General features: G+C 40.7%; 1 protein-coding gene across 1 annotated transcript in view; it reads left to right on the forward strand.

The window, feature by feature from the left end:
• LOC127579224 (protein unc-13 homolog B-like) overlaps positions 1-8,059 on the forward strand; it is a 399,584-nt gene extending 391,525 nt beyond the window's left edge. The window contains 2 exon segments of the mRNA XM_052031832.1: positions 3,186-3,345; positions 6,590-8,059. Coding sequence (XP_051887792.1) covers positions 3,186-3,345; positions 6,590-6,875 — 446 coding nt within the window. The 3' untranslated portion in view covers positions 6,876-8,059.
• Positions 8,060-13,989: the final 5,930 nt, after the last annotated feature.

The following is a 13,989-nucleotide window of genomic DNA, read 5'->3' on the forward strand; positions in this document are numbered from 1 at the left end:
AGAAAATAAGGAGGCATGGGATCCAAGGGGACATTGCTTTGTGGATCCAGAACTGGCTTGCCCACAGAAGGCAAAGAGTGGTTGTTGATGGGTCATATTCTGCATGGAGGTCGGTGACCAGTGGTGTGCCTCAGGGATCTGTTCTGGGACCCTTACTCTTTGTGATTTTTATAAATGACCTGGATGAGGAAGTGGAGGGATGGGTTAGTAAGTTTGCTGATGACACAAAAGTTGGAGATGTTGTGGATAGTGTGGAGGGCAGTCAGAGGTTACAGCAGGACATACAGTAGATAGGATGCAAAACTGGGCGGAGAAGTGGCAGACGCAGTTCAACCCAGATAAGTGAGAAGTGGTTCATTTTGGTAGGTCAAATATGATGGCAGAGTATAGTATTAATGGTAAGATTCTTGGCAGTGTGGATCAGAGGGATCTTGGGGTCTGAGTCCATAGGACGCTCAAAGCAGCTGCACAGGTTGACTCTGTGGTTAAGAAGGCATATGGTGTATTGTCCTTCATCAATCGTGGAGTTGAATTTAGGAGCTGAGAGGTAATGTTGCAGCTATATAGGACCCTGGTCAGACCCCACTTGGAGTACTGTGCTCAATTCTGGTCGCCTCACTACAGGAAGGACGTGAAAGCCATAGGAAGGGTGTAGAAGAGATTTACAAGGATGTTGCCTGGATTGGGGAGCATGCCTTATGAAAACAGGTTGAGTGAACTCGGCCTTTCTCCTTGGAGCGATGGAGGATGAGAGGTGACCTGATAGAGGTGTATAAGCTGATAAGAAGCATTGGTCGTGTAGATAGTCAGAGGCTTTTTCCTAGGGCTGAAATGTTTGCCACAAGAGGACACAGGTTTAAGGTGCTGGGGAGTAGGTACAGAGGAGATGTCAGGGGTAAGTTTTTCACTCAGAGGGTGGTGAGTGCATGGAATGGGCTGCCAGCAACAGTGGTGGAGGTGAATACGATTGGGTCGTTTAAGAGACTGTTGGATAGGTACATGGAGCTTAGAAAAATAGAGGGCTATGGGTAAGCCTAGTAATTTCTAAGGTAGGGACATGTTGAGCACAGCTTTGTGGGCCGAAGGGCCTGTATTGTGCTGTAGGTTTTCTATGTTTCTATGTGTCTATGTTCTACACAGATATGCAGTTGAAATCAATAGGTGGGAGACAGATAGTTTCTGTTTGAAACTATCCAAAACAGATAGTTTCCCCATCAAGTCTGGAGTCATGCAGGGTTCTCCACTCTCCCCTGTCTTGTTTGTGTGCTGCATAGAACCCTTGGCCGAATCCATTAGGAAGGACGAGAGCATAAGAGAAGTGTCGTTGCCAGGCAGTGGAGGCACACAAGCCAAAACCTCCCTGTACATGGACACTGTCTCCGTCTGCTTGGATCCACGGTCAGTTCGCAGATTGATCAGCATCTGCGACCAGTTCAAGTTGTCATCCGGGGCCAGAGTCAACCACAGGAAGAGCGAGGCCATGTTCTTCAGTAACTAGCCTGATGTCCCCTTCACCATCAGGCTCGACTACCTGAAGTTGCTGGGGATCTGGTTCAGAGGGGCTGAGGCGTGTAACAAGAATTGGATGGAGGAGATAGGGAAGGTCAGACAAAAGTTGGGTCTTTAGAAACGGCGTTCTCTGTCAATAACTGGGAAGAACTTTGTCATCAGATGTGATATGCTCTCAGGGCTGCTATACTTGGCACAGGTGTGGCCTGTTCCTCACTCCTCTGCCTCCGTAATCACCCAGTACATCTTCCAGTTTATCTGGGAGTCCAAGATGGAGCGAATCTGACGGATTATGATGCATAATTCCCTTGAGAATGGGGGCAAAAGTGTACTCAACATTGCTCTCATCCTCATGACCACCTTTTGTGTGTGTGGAACCAAAGTACGTGGGCACCAAATGTCACTATGTACTGAGGTTCTACCTGTCCCTGGTGTTGCTGAAGGTAGGCTTGGCCCCTCTATTGCGCAATGCCCCAGTCAACTGGACATTGCCGCACTACCTGTCCTTTGTGGAAGAGTTCTTCCAAGTAAACACCTTTGACCATGTCTATCAGGCAGTGGTCAGTGTGGAACGTGACCAACAGATCTGGCCAACAAGCACCAAGACCTCGCTTGGCTGGCGGTGAGGGGGACCCTCCTAATCAGAGCTTTCCTCTACAGATGACAAATGACCCCCAATGTACGCTGCCTTTGGGACGATTGCGGTGGGGAAGAAACAGTCACCCACCTCTTTGTAGACTGTGGATTTGCTGAGAGGGTGTGGAGATGGATGCAAGGCTCCGTGTCCCGGTTCATCCCCAGCAGCTGAATAACAGAGGACTCTTTGATCTACGGGCTGTTCCCGGGGACACACACTGAGAGAGACATCAAGTACTGCTGGATGGTCATTAACTCGGTGAAGGACACCCTTTGGTCTGCCTGAAACTTGTTGGTCTTCCAGCACTGCAAAGTGTCTGTAAGGGAACGCTGCAGACTGGCACAGTCCAGGCTGCAGGAGTATGTGCCAAGAGATGCACTGAAGCTCAGTGTACCCAGTGCTAAGGCTCCCCCACAGTATAGGCTCCTTCTGCTACCACAGATGGAGGAGCAGAGTTGGGTGGGGAAGCCCTTCAAACAAAGAAAGGGGTATCACCTCAGGGAGCCACGTGAGTGGCAATGGTGCTATGTTTGTGTTTTTCTTTAAAGTTTACACGATTGAATGTAATGACCGTGAATGTTAAGGTTTTGTTTTTGCAGTTTCTTCCTTTGTGTTTATTTTTTATCACTAATAAAGTCCACCTTCGAAATAAAAAAAACTTGGTGGCCCGGTGGGCAGAAGAACCTGTTTCTGTGTTATAAGAACTCTGAAAGCTTTGAGTATTTTGAAGCAATTCCTCAGAGGCATGAGAGTTCTAGTTATTTTCCATGTTATGGTTAAATAAAAATGCAAATATTTCTTCTCAGGAAATTAATTCTGTGAATTATTTTTGTGGTGAGAATAATTTCTTTTGTGCGTTTGTCCTCTCTTCAGACTTGGGAGAAAAATTAAGGAATTAGGTGTATATTTTTTGTTTTAAACTGTTTTAAGTTAGCTTGTGGCAAATAATATTATTTGCAAAGAGTCAAAATTTCATTTGGGATTTAATTCAAAATTTGTTTAGATAACCAAATCCGTATAATGTAATTTATTTTTACAGTGGTAGCTGCTAATGATCTGAAGTGGCAAACAAATGGCATGTTTCGACCATTTGTGGAGGTCACAATGATTGGTCCACACCTTAGTGACAAGAAAAGAAAATTTACTACAAAATCAAAGAGCAACAACTGGGCTCCAAAATACAATGAGACATTTCACTTGTGAGTAAATGATCGTTTTAGACAAAACAATTTTTATGTTAGCTTTACTGAAATGTTGTATGCAAATGACGAAATGTGTGTAATACGTGTGTGACAACAACAGATATTTTTATCAGGAGTTTTGGTGTAGATGTGCATTCAAAGAAGGGCCAGAATCATTTAATTATTCAGAATTTGCATGTTCTTCACATGACCACATGGGTTTCCCTTGAATACTCTGACTTCCTCCCATGTCCCAAAGACAGCCTCCTTGTGCAGCAGCAGACTAAGCAACAGAAGAAAGCTGATAGTTTGGGTTATATTAGTCTCAACTGGCTCTAATCAAATTAACTGGCCATGCCCTGGTCTTGGATATTCCTGCAGGATCAGGGGCAGAGGTTCTCTCTGCCCAGTTTAGTACATTTCACAGGCATATTGAGATTGAGGTCTGAATACACTATGCATTTGTATTTTGGAAGAAAAATCTGTGGTCTTAAAGCAAATGCTTAGAAGTGACTCCAGAATCACAATAACACATGGTCTCATAAATTAGCCCATTCTACATTACTGATACGACCAGATGAATCATCTAAAATTGATGTAGGCACTAGAATCTGACAAGATAGGCATAGATCACGCATTTGACTCTGCAACATTCTCATTATTTCTGAATTCTGAATGCCATTGCTGCCATGTCATATAATTTACCTCAAACTAGAGAACCAAGCCTGGTTAATTCTGAAGTTTTGATGAACATCCCAAACTTAAATCGGAGACTCAACGTAGTAATGCTAAAAGGCAGAAATAATTCCATATGAACCACTGGAAGCCTTGAATGGTGATGGACAACTAAACAGTTGATGGTGAGAGGCTCCAGGAACATCCCTCTCGTCAATGATGGCAGTGCACAGAATATGAGTGCAAAAGACACGTGATATAAAGAAATGGTGCAATGCACAAACTACAAAGCCCATATATTATTTATGGCTTAATGTCTGCATATTTTGACAGTGCAAGATGTCTCCCTGGTTGAGACCTCTCTAATAGAGGCCAGTTACTCGGTTAGGCCAGGGCATCAGAATTCATTCATGTAATGAGGCCCTTCTGAGCTTGCGAAGTGGGAAAACTCATTAAAAATTCCTGTCACCTACCTTGCATTCTCCACACCTCTACCCTTCTACCATCCCAATAGGACTAGCAGTTTCTATCCCTTATGATTGACTGGAAGATACTGGAAATGGCAGTCTCAACACATCTGGGTACCTGTTATATTTTGGTATCTTTGATGGATTCCAGGGAATTTCAATATTTATGGTATGCCAGAATTAAAACATGAAGCTCTATATCAGTGACTGTCTTCAAATAAATTTGGTATTGGTTTATTATTGTTACTCATACTGAGGTACAGTGAAAAACTTGTCTTGCATACCATTCGTACAAATCAATTCATTACACAGTGCATTGAGGTAGTACAGGGTAAAAACAATAACAGAATACAGAGTAAAGTTTCACAGCTACAGAGGAAGTGCAGTGCAGGTAGACAATAAGGTGCAAGTTATAACAAGGTAAATTGTGAGGTCAAGAGTCCATCTCATCGTATAAGGGAACCGTTCAATAGTCTTATGACAGTGGGATAGAAGCTGACTTGAGCCTGGTGGTATGTGCCCTCAGGCTCCTGTATCTTCTGCCTGATGGGAAAGGGGAGAAGAGAGAATGACCTGGGTGGGTGGGTGGGTTCTTTAATTATGCTGGCTGCTTCACCAAGGCAGCGAGAGGTATAGACAGAGTCCATAGAGGGGAGGCTGGTTTCTGTGATGTGCTGGGCTGTGTCCACAACTCTCTTCAGTTTCTTGCAGTCCCGGGCAGAGCAGTTGCCATACCAAGCATGATGCATCCAGATAGGATGCTTTCTATGGTGCATTGATAAAAGTTGGTGAGTATCAAAGGGGATATGCCAAATTTCTTTAGCCTCCTAAGGAAGTAGAGATGCTGGTGAGCTTTCTTGGCCGTGGCGTCTACGGGATTGGATCAGGACAGGCAATTGATGATGTTCACCCCTAGGAACCTGAAGCTCTCAACCCTCTTGACCTCAGCACCATTGATGTAGACAGGTGCATGTACACCGCCCCCTTTCCTGAAGTCAATGACCAGCTCTTTTGTCTTGCTGACATTACGGGAAAGGTTGTTGTCATGCCGCCATGTCACTAAGCTCTCTGTCTCCTTCCTGTACTCCGACTCATCGTTACTTGAGATACAGCCCACTACGTTGGTATTATCTGAAAACTTGTAAATGGGAGCTAGAGCAGAATCAGGCCACACAGTCATGAGTATATAGGGAGTAGAGGGCTGAGGACGCAGCCTTCTGGGGCACCAGTGTTGAAGAATAATCGTGCTGGAGGTGTTGCTCCCTATCCTTACTGATTGTAGTCTGTTGGTCAGAAAGTCAAGGAACCAGTTGCAGAGGGAGGTGTTGAGTCCCAGTTCTTGGAGTTTGGTGATGAGTTTGGTGATGAGTTTGCTTAGAATTATAGTATTGAAGGTGGAGGTGTAGTCAATAAACAAAAGTCTAACGTAGGTGCCTTTACTGTCCAGATATGAGTGTGGGGCCAGGGAGATGGCATCCACTGTAGACCTGTTTCGGTGGTAGGCAAATTGGAGTTAATGCGTGCAATGACCAGCCTCTCAAAGCACTTCAAGACGGTGGATGTCAGAGTCACCGGTCGGTAGTCATTAAGGAATGTTACCTTGTTTTTCTTTGGTACCGGGATGATAGTGGTCTTCTTAAAACAGGTGGGAACCTCAGATTGAAGCAGGGAGATGTTAAATATGTCTGCAAATATCCCCGCCAGCTGATCAGCACAATATCTGAGCACATAGCTAGGGGCACCATCTGGGGCAGATGCTTTCCTTGGGTTCACTTTCCAGAAGACTGATATAACGTCCTTAACAGTGACCACGGTTTCAGTTGCATTGGAGGGTGTCAGGATGGGTGGTGACAATCCAATCCCCTTCTGTTTAAAACGTGCATAGAATGCGTTAAGCTGATCGGGAAGGGATGCACTGTTGTTGACCAAGCTGCCCGACTTAGTTTTGTAGCCCTGCCACAATTGATGGCTGGTCTGGGACTCTATTTTGAACTGGTGTTGCCTCTTGGCATCTCTATGCACTTAAAGCAATTGCTGCTTAAAATGATCTGCATGAATAACCTCACCTCAAATCAGAAACTCTTCTCAGTAAGAATTTTTTTTTCTTTTTCCTTTTGCAGTATATTGGGTAACGAGGATGGTCCAGATTCATATGAACTTCAGGTCTGTGTGAAGGATTACTGCTTCGCAAGAGAAGATCGTATTATTGGGATTGCTTTAATGCAACTACGAGATATTGTAGATAAAGGTAGCTGTGCTTGCTGGTGTCCACTAGGCCGCAGTATTCACATGGATGAGACAGGATTAACTGTTCTTCGAATACTATCACAAAGAACCAATGATGAAGTGGCAAAAGAATTTGTCAAACTGAAGTCTGAATCTCGGTCTGCTGAAGAAGGCAGTTGAATCTTAGAGGGTTGTTTGTTTCAGAGGCTCGGGTCGCTTTTGTTTCTAATTTATACCTCGTGCCAATATGTGCAAGTGTTCAACAATTCTCTTTTGTAAATGGGACCCTCTGCACTACTCTGTCATTATTAATAAGCCTGTGTTGTATACCAATCAAAGTATAGATCTTTACGTGAATTTTATTTATTTACAGTAATCAAAATAATAAATTGTGTTTAGAAATAAAAGGTTATTGCTAAAAAATAGGATGCTTACATTTATGTAAATAATTTTATGAACTGGACTTGAGGCCATGAGTCTCAAAATATTTTTTCACTTTAATTGAACACTGTGATACCGTCATTTAGTGAGATGAACAACTGAGAAATAGTAAAAATATCCCACACTAATGCCTAGTGCCTCGGTTTTTCATCTCTCTCATAGGATTGCCAAAGGTTGTCTTTAAGTTGTTGTAGATAAAATCATACATTCCATTCAATAATACTAAACATTTAGAATCCAATGCTACATTAGCTAGGTTCTAGTGCAGGATTAATTTGTGCTGGGGTCTTTTAGCCACAGAGGTGTTAAGCTTGAAACTTCCATTGTTGCTTTATTTTAAAAAAAACTACAATGTGGATAAGGCTATGGAAGAAGGGTTGGCCAAGTATTTATTCAACTATTTTTTCTGAATATGTTTCTAATAAATTGTGTGAAAATTAAGCTGAATTTGTTATGACTATTAATTCTGGAATTTCTTAGCTATCTGAAGGTAAGGTCCTTAAATAGTGAACATTTTAAAAATCGTTACAAATTATTTTGTGCACTAGTGTTATTTGTTGAAATTCTTAAGAGGTGCATGAAAAGCTATGCTTCTATTTTTAATAATTTTTTAAAGCAACATCATTACAAAATAATCTTCTGTGATTCACATTCATGTATTTGGTATTATTTCATATGGGAAAATCAAAATTCATTTGGATGATGAATTTCTGAATTTCCAGTCATCCATTATAATTTTGGCAAAGGATCAACGGAAAACCTGAGAAAACTGTTAGGACCTCTGCCAAATTTGCAGCAGACAACTGAAAGACCCTTACAGACATTCCGTCCTGTATGTTATCTGCACTGGAAAACACTTATGCTTTTTTTACATTGCCATGTAATGTGCCATTTCTATGAAACAAAGTATTGTAATTAATACAATAAAGTCCCTTGCAAAGTACAGAAATGGTATAGACTCTAGAAGTTCCTGAAGCCAAAAAGTATTATTCTGTAAGTATAACTTCATTGTTAAAAATAATGAATTTTTATATTGTTTTAGCCCTTTATTCATATGATAAAATTCAGTTTCTGAGGGGGAAAAAAAACTTTGACTAAAGGTTCTCACAAAACATTTTGCTTGAGTTATTTGGTTAAATTATGCAATCAGAATGATTAATTTACATAGGCAAAATGCACTGTAAGTATCAATTTCTTTAATGTATGGAGAAAAAATTTGACACAAGGTCGAGACAACAAGTGTGCAGCCAGTAAATGTGCACAAATATTACACTTTTAATAATCACTTGCATTTATCTGGTGCATCCTAAGTGCTAAAAAATCTGAGAACACTTCACAAGAGTGTTATCAGATAAATAAAACAGATAAGTTACAGTTACACAGATTTTCTAAATATAACTGCTAGAGTTATTTTACTGTGAGGGAAGAGATCCATGTGTTGACAAAAATAATTTCTCTCCTTTTGAGCTGTAATGAAACCTGGGTATTAAAGTTGAACATGTAACATGTTTAGGTAATTGCACTGACTTTGGCATTCTTTAGTATAAATTTAGTATAATTGAGATCAATCTGATTCAGACTAAGTGTGATTTTTTTGAGGTGAAAATATAAACAAGGATCTACTTGAGCTATTTTTAGAGATTGAGGTATGTTTTAAGTGTGTTTTCAACAGTTCTGATGACTATTACCACTTTGCCCAGAAATTCCTCACTATCTTTAGTTTTTACACAATTGCTTCACTCAGCAGGAGTTTCCTCTGGCCAAGCCTTATTGATTTCATTTCTTTGTGGGAAACACTATGCCCAGGAAATTCCTGGGTTTTATTCACTTACAGTTATGTTAATACCTAGTAAATGCTTTTAAAAGTACAGCAGAAATGATGAGCTTGAGAGCTTTGCTTACTGATTCACAGATTTATTTTCATTTTTTTCCTTCCGATTTGTCTGAGGCTTGATCATTTCTATCACAGTTAAATAGTTCCAGCCCTTATGTTTTTTTTATTGTGACAAGACCCCATCCCACCCCCTTTCTGGAAAAGGTATAGAATATCCCATGGATATCCCACTCAAAGCCAACCTAATGAAAAAAAGTGGAATAGCAGGTTCTGGATTTGAGGTGAATGAGGTAACATGGAACAAGTTGTTCTTGACTGTATCTTGTGGGCAGTAGTGGTTCTTTGGGCATTTCTTGTTGGAGCCCTGTGCTTGAAGGAAATGGTTATCCAAGCTCACAAGTGCAGAACTTCCTTTGCAAAGAAATGGCTGTTGCAGTATAATTTACTTTTTGACAATGGGTCTTTCCAGATGCCACAAGGGATCTTTGTGGCATCACTCAGTCATCTGTCCTTTCTGTCTTTTATATCTGCAAGAAGGAAGCAGGATTTCTTGTGCAAAAATTCACTGCCATTTGGCAAGATTGTGTTTTGAAAGGCTAATTAGTCTGTGACTGCTCATGGCTCTGATAAGGACCACTGAAAGGTGGAGTGAACATAATAGTAACAAAAGTAGGCCATCCATCTCTTCTGGCCTAATTCAGCATTCATCAAGATCATAGCTAATCTTCTACCTCTGTCACTTACCAGCACTATTGACGTAACCCTTGATTCCCTTGTTATCTAGAAATCTATCAGTCTGTGTTTTGAATGAACACAATGGCACAGTGGTAGGTTCTGCTGCTTCACAGCTCCAGAGACCTGGGTTTGATCCTGATCATAGTGCTGTCTGGATGGAGTTTGGGGGCTCAGGTTTCCTCTTGCATGCCAAACACAGGTTGGTAGGATAATTGGCTAATGTAAATTGCTTTTAAGGAAGGTATGTGGCTGGAGACTTGGGTGGTGGGGGAGGGTAGGTAGAGTTGATGGGAACACGAGAGGAACAATGGGATTAGTGTGGGATTAATGTAGACAGGTGAATAATGATTGACGCAAACACTGAGCCAAAGGATCCGTTTCCACACAGTCTGACTCTATAACAATGACTGAGCTTCCACAGCCCTCTGGAGTAGAGAATTTTAAACATTTACCACCCTCATCTTACTACTAAATGGTCTGTCCTTGAGTATTAAACTGTGGCCCCTGATCCTAGACTCCTCAATCAGTGGAAACTTCCTCCTTGCATTTAGCCCGTCAAACTATTTAAGAATCTTGTAAATTTTGATGCGATCTCACATACTTTGAAATCTGGAGAATAAAGTTCCGGTCTACTCACCCTCATAAGGCAGACCAACCATCAGTGTCTTAGATGAAGACACCACAACTGAACACGGTATTCCAGGTAGGTTCTCACCAAAGCCTTAAAAGGACCACAATGAGACTTTATTACTCCTATAATGAAATTTTGTTGTTGTGAAGGCTAACGTACCATTCACCCTTCTAACCATCTGCTGCACTTGCACCTTTGCCTTTGGTGACTACAGTACAAGAACATTCAGGTCCCCTAAAACATTAACACTACCCAATCTTACACCATTTAACAAACTCTGCTTTGATGTTACATTCACCAAAGTAGATGACCTTGCACTTTATACATTTCATCTGCCACATTCTTGTCTGGTCACTCAGTTTGTCTGCATCTCCCTAAAATTTCTTTTCATTCTCACAACCCTGTTTAGTATCATAGTACACTTGGAAATATGGCATTTTATCCCCTCAGCCAAATTGTTGACACAGATTGATCGTTGTGGTGTCCCACTGGTTACAGCCTGCTAACTTGAGAAGGATCTGTTTATTCCCAGTTTGCTTTCTGACCAAAATCCAATTCTCCATCTATGTCAATATATTACCCGATTCCATGTGCTGTATCCTTTTTACTAACTTTATTGAAAGGTTTCTGAAAATCAAAAACACATCCTCCACAGGTTTCTCCCTTATTTATTAACAGCATAAGAAATATCCAGTAGCTAAATCAAACACTATTTTCCTTTCATAAATCTGTTATTATTAAATTCTGTTATTCTTTTCAAGGTGTTCTGCTTTTACATCCATTGTTATAGATTCCAGCATTTTCCCTACCACTAAGAAAAGGGTAAGAGGCCAGTAGTTCACTGTTTTCTCTCTTCTTCCAAAATTAGTGGGGTCACATTTGTAACTCTGATACAATTCCAGAACCCACAGAATTTTAGAACATGATACCCAGACTACCCACTATTTCTATAGACACCTCTTTCAAAATTCTGGGATGTAGATCTTCGGTTCCTTGGGATTTAGCAGTTGTCAATCTTACCAATTTCTGCCAACTTTTTGACTAATGCTAATTTCCTTCAGATCCTCTTGTGAGCTAGCAATTATAGAAAATGAATGTCCTGCACATGAAAAATAATCATTTTTACCTGGGGTAAGTTTTATCTAGGCACATACCTAATGTGAAAATTATCACGTCCCTAATGTGAAAGTTATCATAATGATTCCACCAGTCCTATAATCTGACAAACTTTCACAACCAGCTTTTCAAGTTCCATGTGAGTTTACAAAGGAAGCACCCATTCTAATCTGATTAAGTAGTATAAAAAAATCAAGTAAGATTCCCATATAAACAGGTAATTAAGTTACATACAATCTCAAAAAATGTTTTTGGAGAACATACAAGTTCTTATTCCTGACTTTTTGAGAAGTCTCAGAAAAGACTTAGTTTATATTACACCTCAACTGGCTTTTTCATATGTCCTTATACCTATTGTCCAGCTCAATAGTTGAAAACAATTATGCCTATAAATCAAAAATAACACAAGGAGGCGGTAAGTAATTGTCAGAGAATGTGTACGTACCTTATATCTGATAGCAGAATTGGTACTAATATAGGCATGAAGTGCCAAATAGTGTTGTTTTGTACTAACATTTCTCTGATTCTATAAATCTCCTATGTTCATTTAAGTTGTCTATATGTAGCAAAGTGAATTCCACTGGCATTGATGTAACAGGCTGAGTAGTAAGTGTAGATCTATATTTCCTATATTGATTCATAATCAGTTGCCATTAAGCACACCTTAATAGCCAGGGAGCTGATTTCACTAGGAAAGCTGATTCAATTGCTATATTTTCCTTGTGCAAGGTGTATGCTGTATCAGGAAAAAAAATTATATAGCAAGCTGAGGTTTCCAGTGCTGGGCCTCATTTATCATCAACTGCAAGTGGAGAATTATATGTGGATATTAACATAATCGACTTACACTGCTCCTGATTTAATGGTGATTAATTAACCATATGTTTCTACCCTCCCATAGATAACAGGAGGTATTTTGGTATATTTGCACTTACGAACAGTAACATCATACGTATTGAATTTCATAAGGTCATCTTAAAATCATGGTCAAGGGCCGCCATTTGTGAAGCTGTATGAACCTGGCTCTCAAAGGCAGGAAGTCAGCTCAGGTATTCAGTAGTAATCTATCTTATTTACTTCTTGAATTTTTTGAGCTTAGGTGTGGAAGAGTGTACCCCACGCAATCTTAACATATTGATTGTTAGTTCCTAGATAAGAATACAAATGGTCTATTAATATCAGCAGCTCAATGCATATGGAAGCATGAATATTTGGTTAATGAGGCTCTGTTGTGATTATCTCTATGTTCATGGTTCAAAGGTTTTTGCAATGCTCCTTTAACCGATGAGTTGGAGGTATAGCTAGGCATATAACTCACAATGGTCTATTGTACAGTAAACAAAGCCAATTTATTGTGTATTTAAGAATGGAAGGAACAATGGCAACTTGATATTCAAATCAAGTTGAGTTTATTGTCATGTACACAGGTCAAAGACAAAGTTGAGTTTATGGTCATATGCACAATTACATGTATGCACAGGTGCAATGAAAAACTTACTTGCAGCAGCATCCCAGGCATATAGCATCAGATACACAACATTCACAAGAGAAACATAAATTATACATAAATTATACAAGGAAGAACACAATTAGAACAGAAAAATCAAAGTCTATTGTAGTGCAAAGCTGTCAAGAGTATTGCTATACTGAGGTAGTGATTAGGGTTGATTCAAGAACCAAATGGTTGAAAGAAAGTAGCTATTCTTGAACCTGGTGGTGTGGGGCTTCTGTACCTCCTGCCTGAATAGTAGCTGCAGCAAGATGGCATGGCCCAGATGGTGGGGATCTTTGATAGTAGATGTTGCCTTCTTGAGATAGTGCTTCATGTAGATACTACAGATGGTGGGGAGGGATGGGCCAGTGATGTATTCCACTACCCTCTGCAGCTTTTTACGTTCCTGCACATTTGAATTCCCATAACAGACCATGATACAACTAGTCAGGATACAGTACAACTGTAGAAGTTTGTTAGCGTGTTCAGTGACATCATGAACCTCCTTAACCTTCTAATAAAGATGCTGGAGCGTCTTCCCTGTGATTGCATCTATGTGCTGGGCCCAGGTCAAGTCATCTGATAAATTAATGCTCAGGTATAGGTACAATTAAAAACTTGCTTGCAGCAGCATCACAGCTACGAAGGTACAGACAACACACATAATATAAATTACACATACATTATACAAGACAGTGATAGCAAAGAGAGAGAGAGAGAGAGAAAGCGCAAAAACAAGACAGAGCAAAAAACAGACACAATCAGAGAGTCCATAATAGTATTCCATTGCTGAGGTGGGGTTAGGGTTGTGCAGGTCAGTTCAACAACCTGATGGTTGTAGGACAGTAGCTGTTCCTGAACCTGGTCTTATGGGACTTCAGGTTTCTGTACTTCCTGCCCGTCGGTAGCATTGAGAAAAGGGCATGACCCAAATGGCGGGGATCCTTGATGATAGATGCTGCTTTCTTGAGGCAGCACCTCCTGTAGATCCTGTCAATGGTGTGGAGGGCTGTGCTCGTGATGGACCGGGCTGTGTCCACAACTC

The sequence above is a fragment of the Pristis pectinata genome, chromosome 2, assembly GCF_009764475.1.
Source record: "Pristis pectinata isolate sPriPec2 chromosome 2, sPriPec2.1.pri, whole genome shotgun sequence".
Lineage (NCBI taxonomy): Eukaryota > Metazoa > Chordata > Chondrichthyes > Rhinopristiformes > Pristidae > Pristis > Pristis pectinata.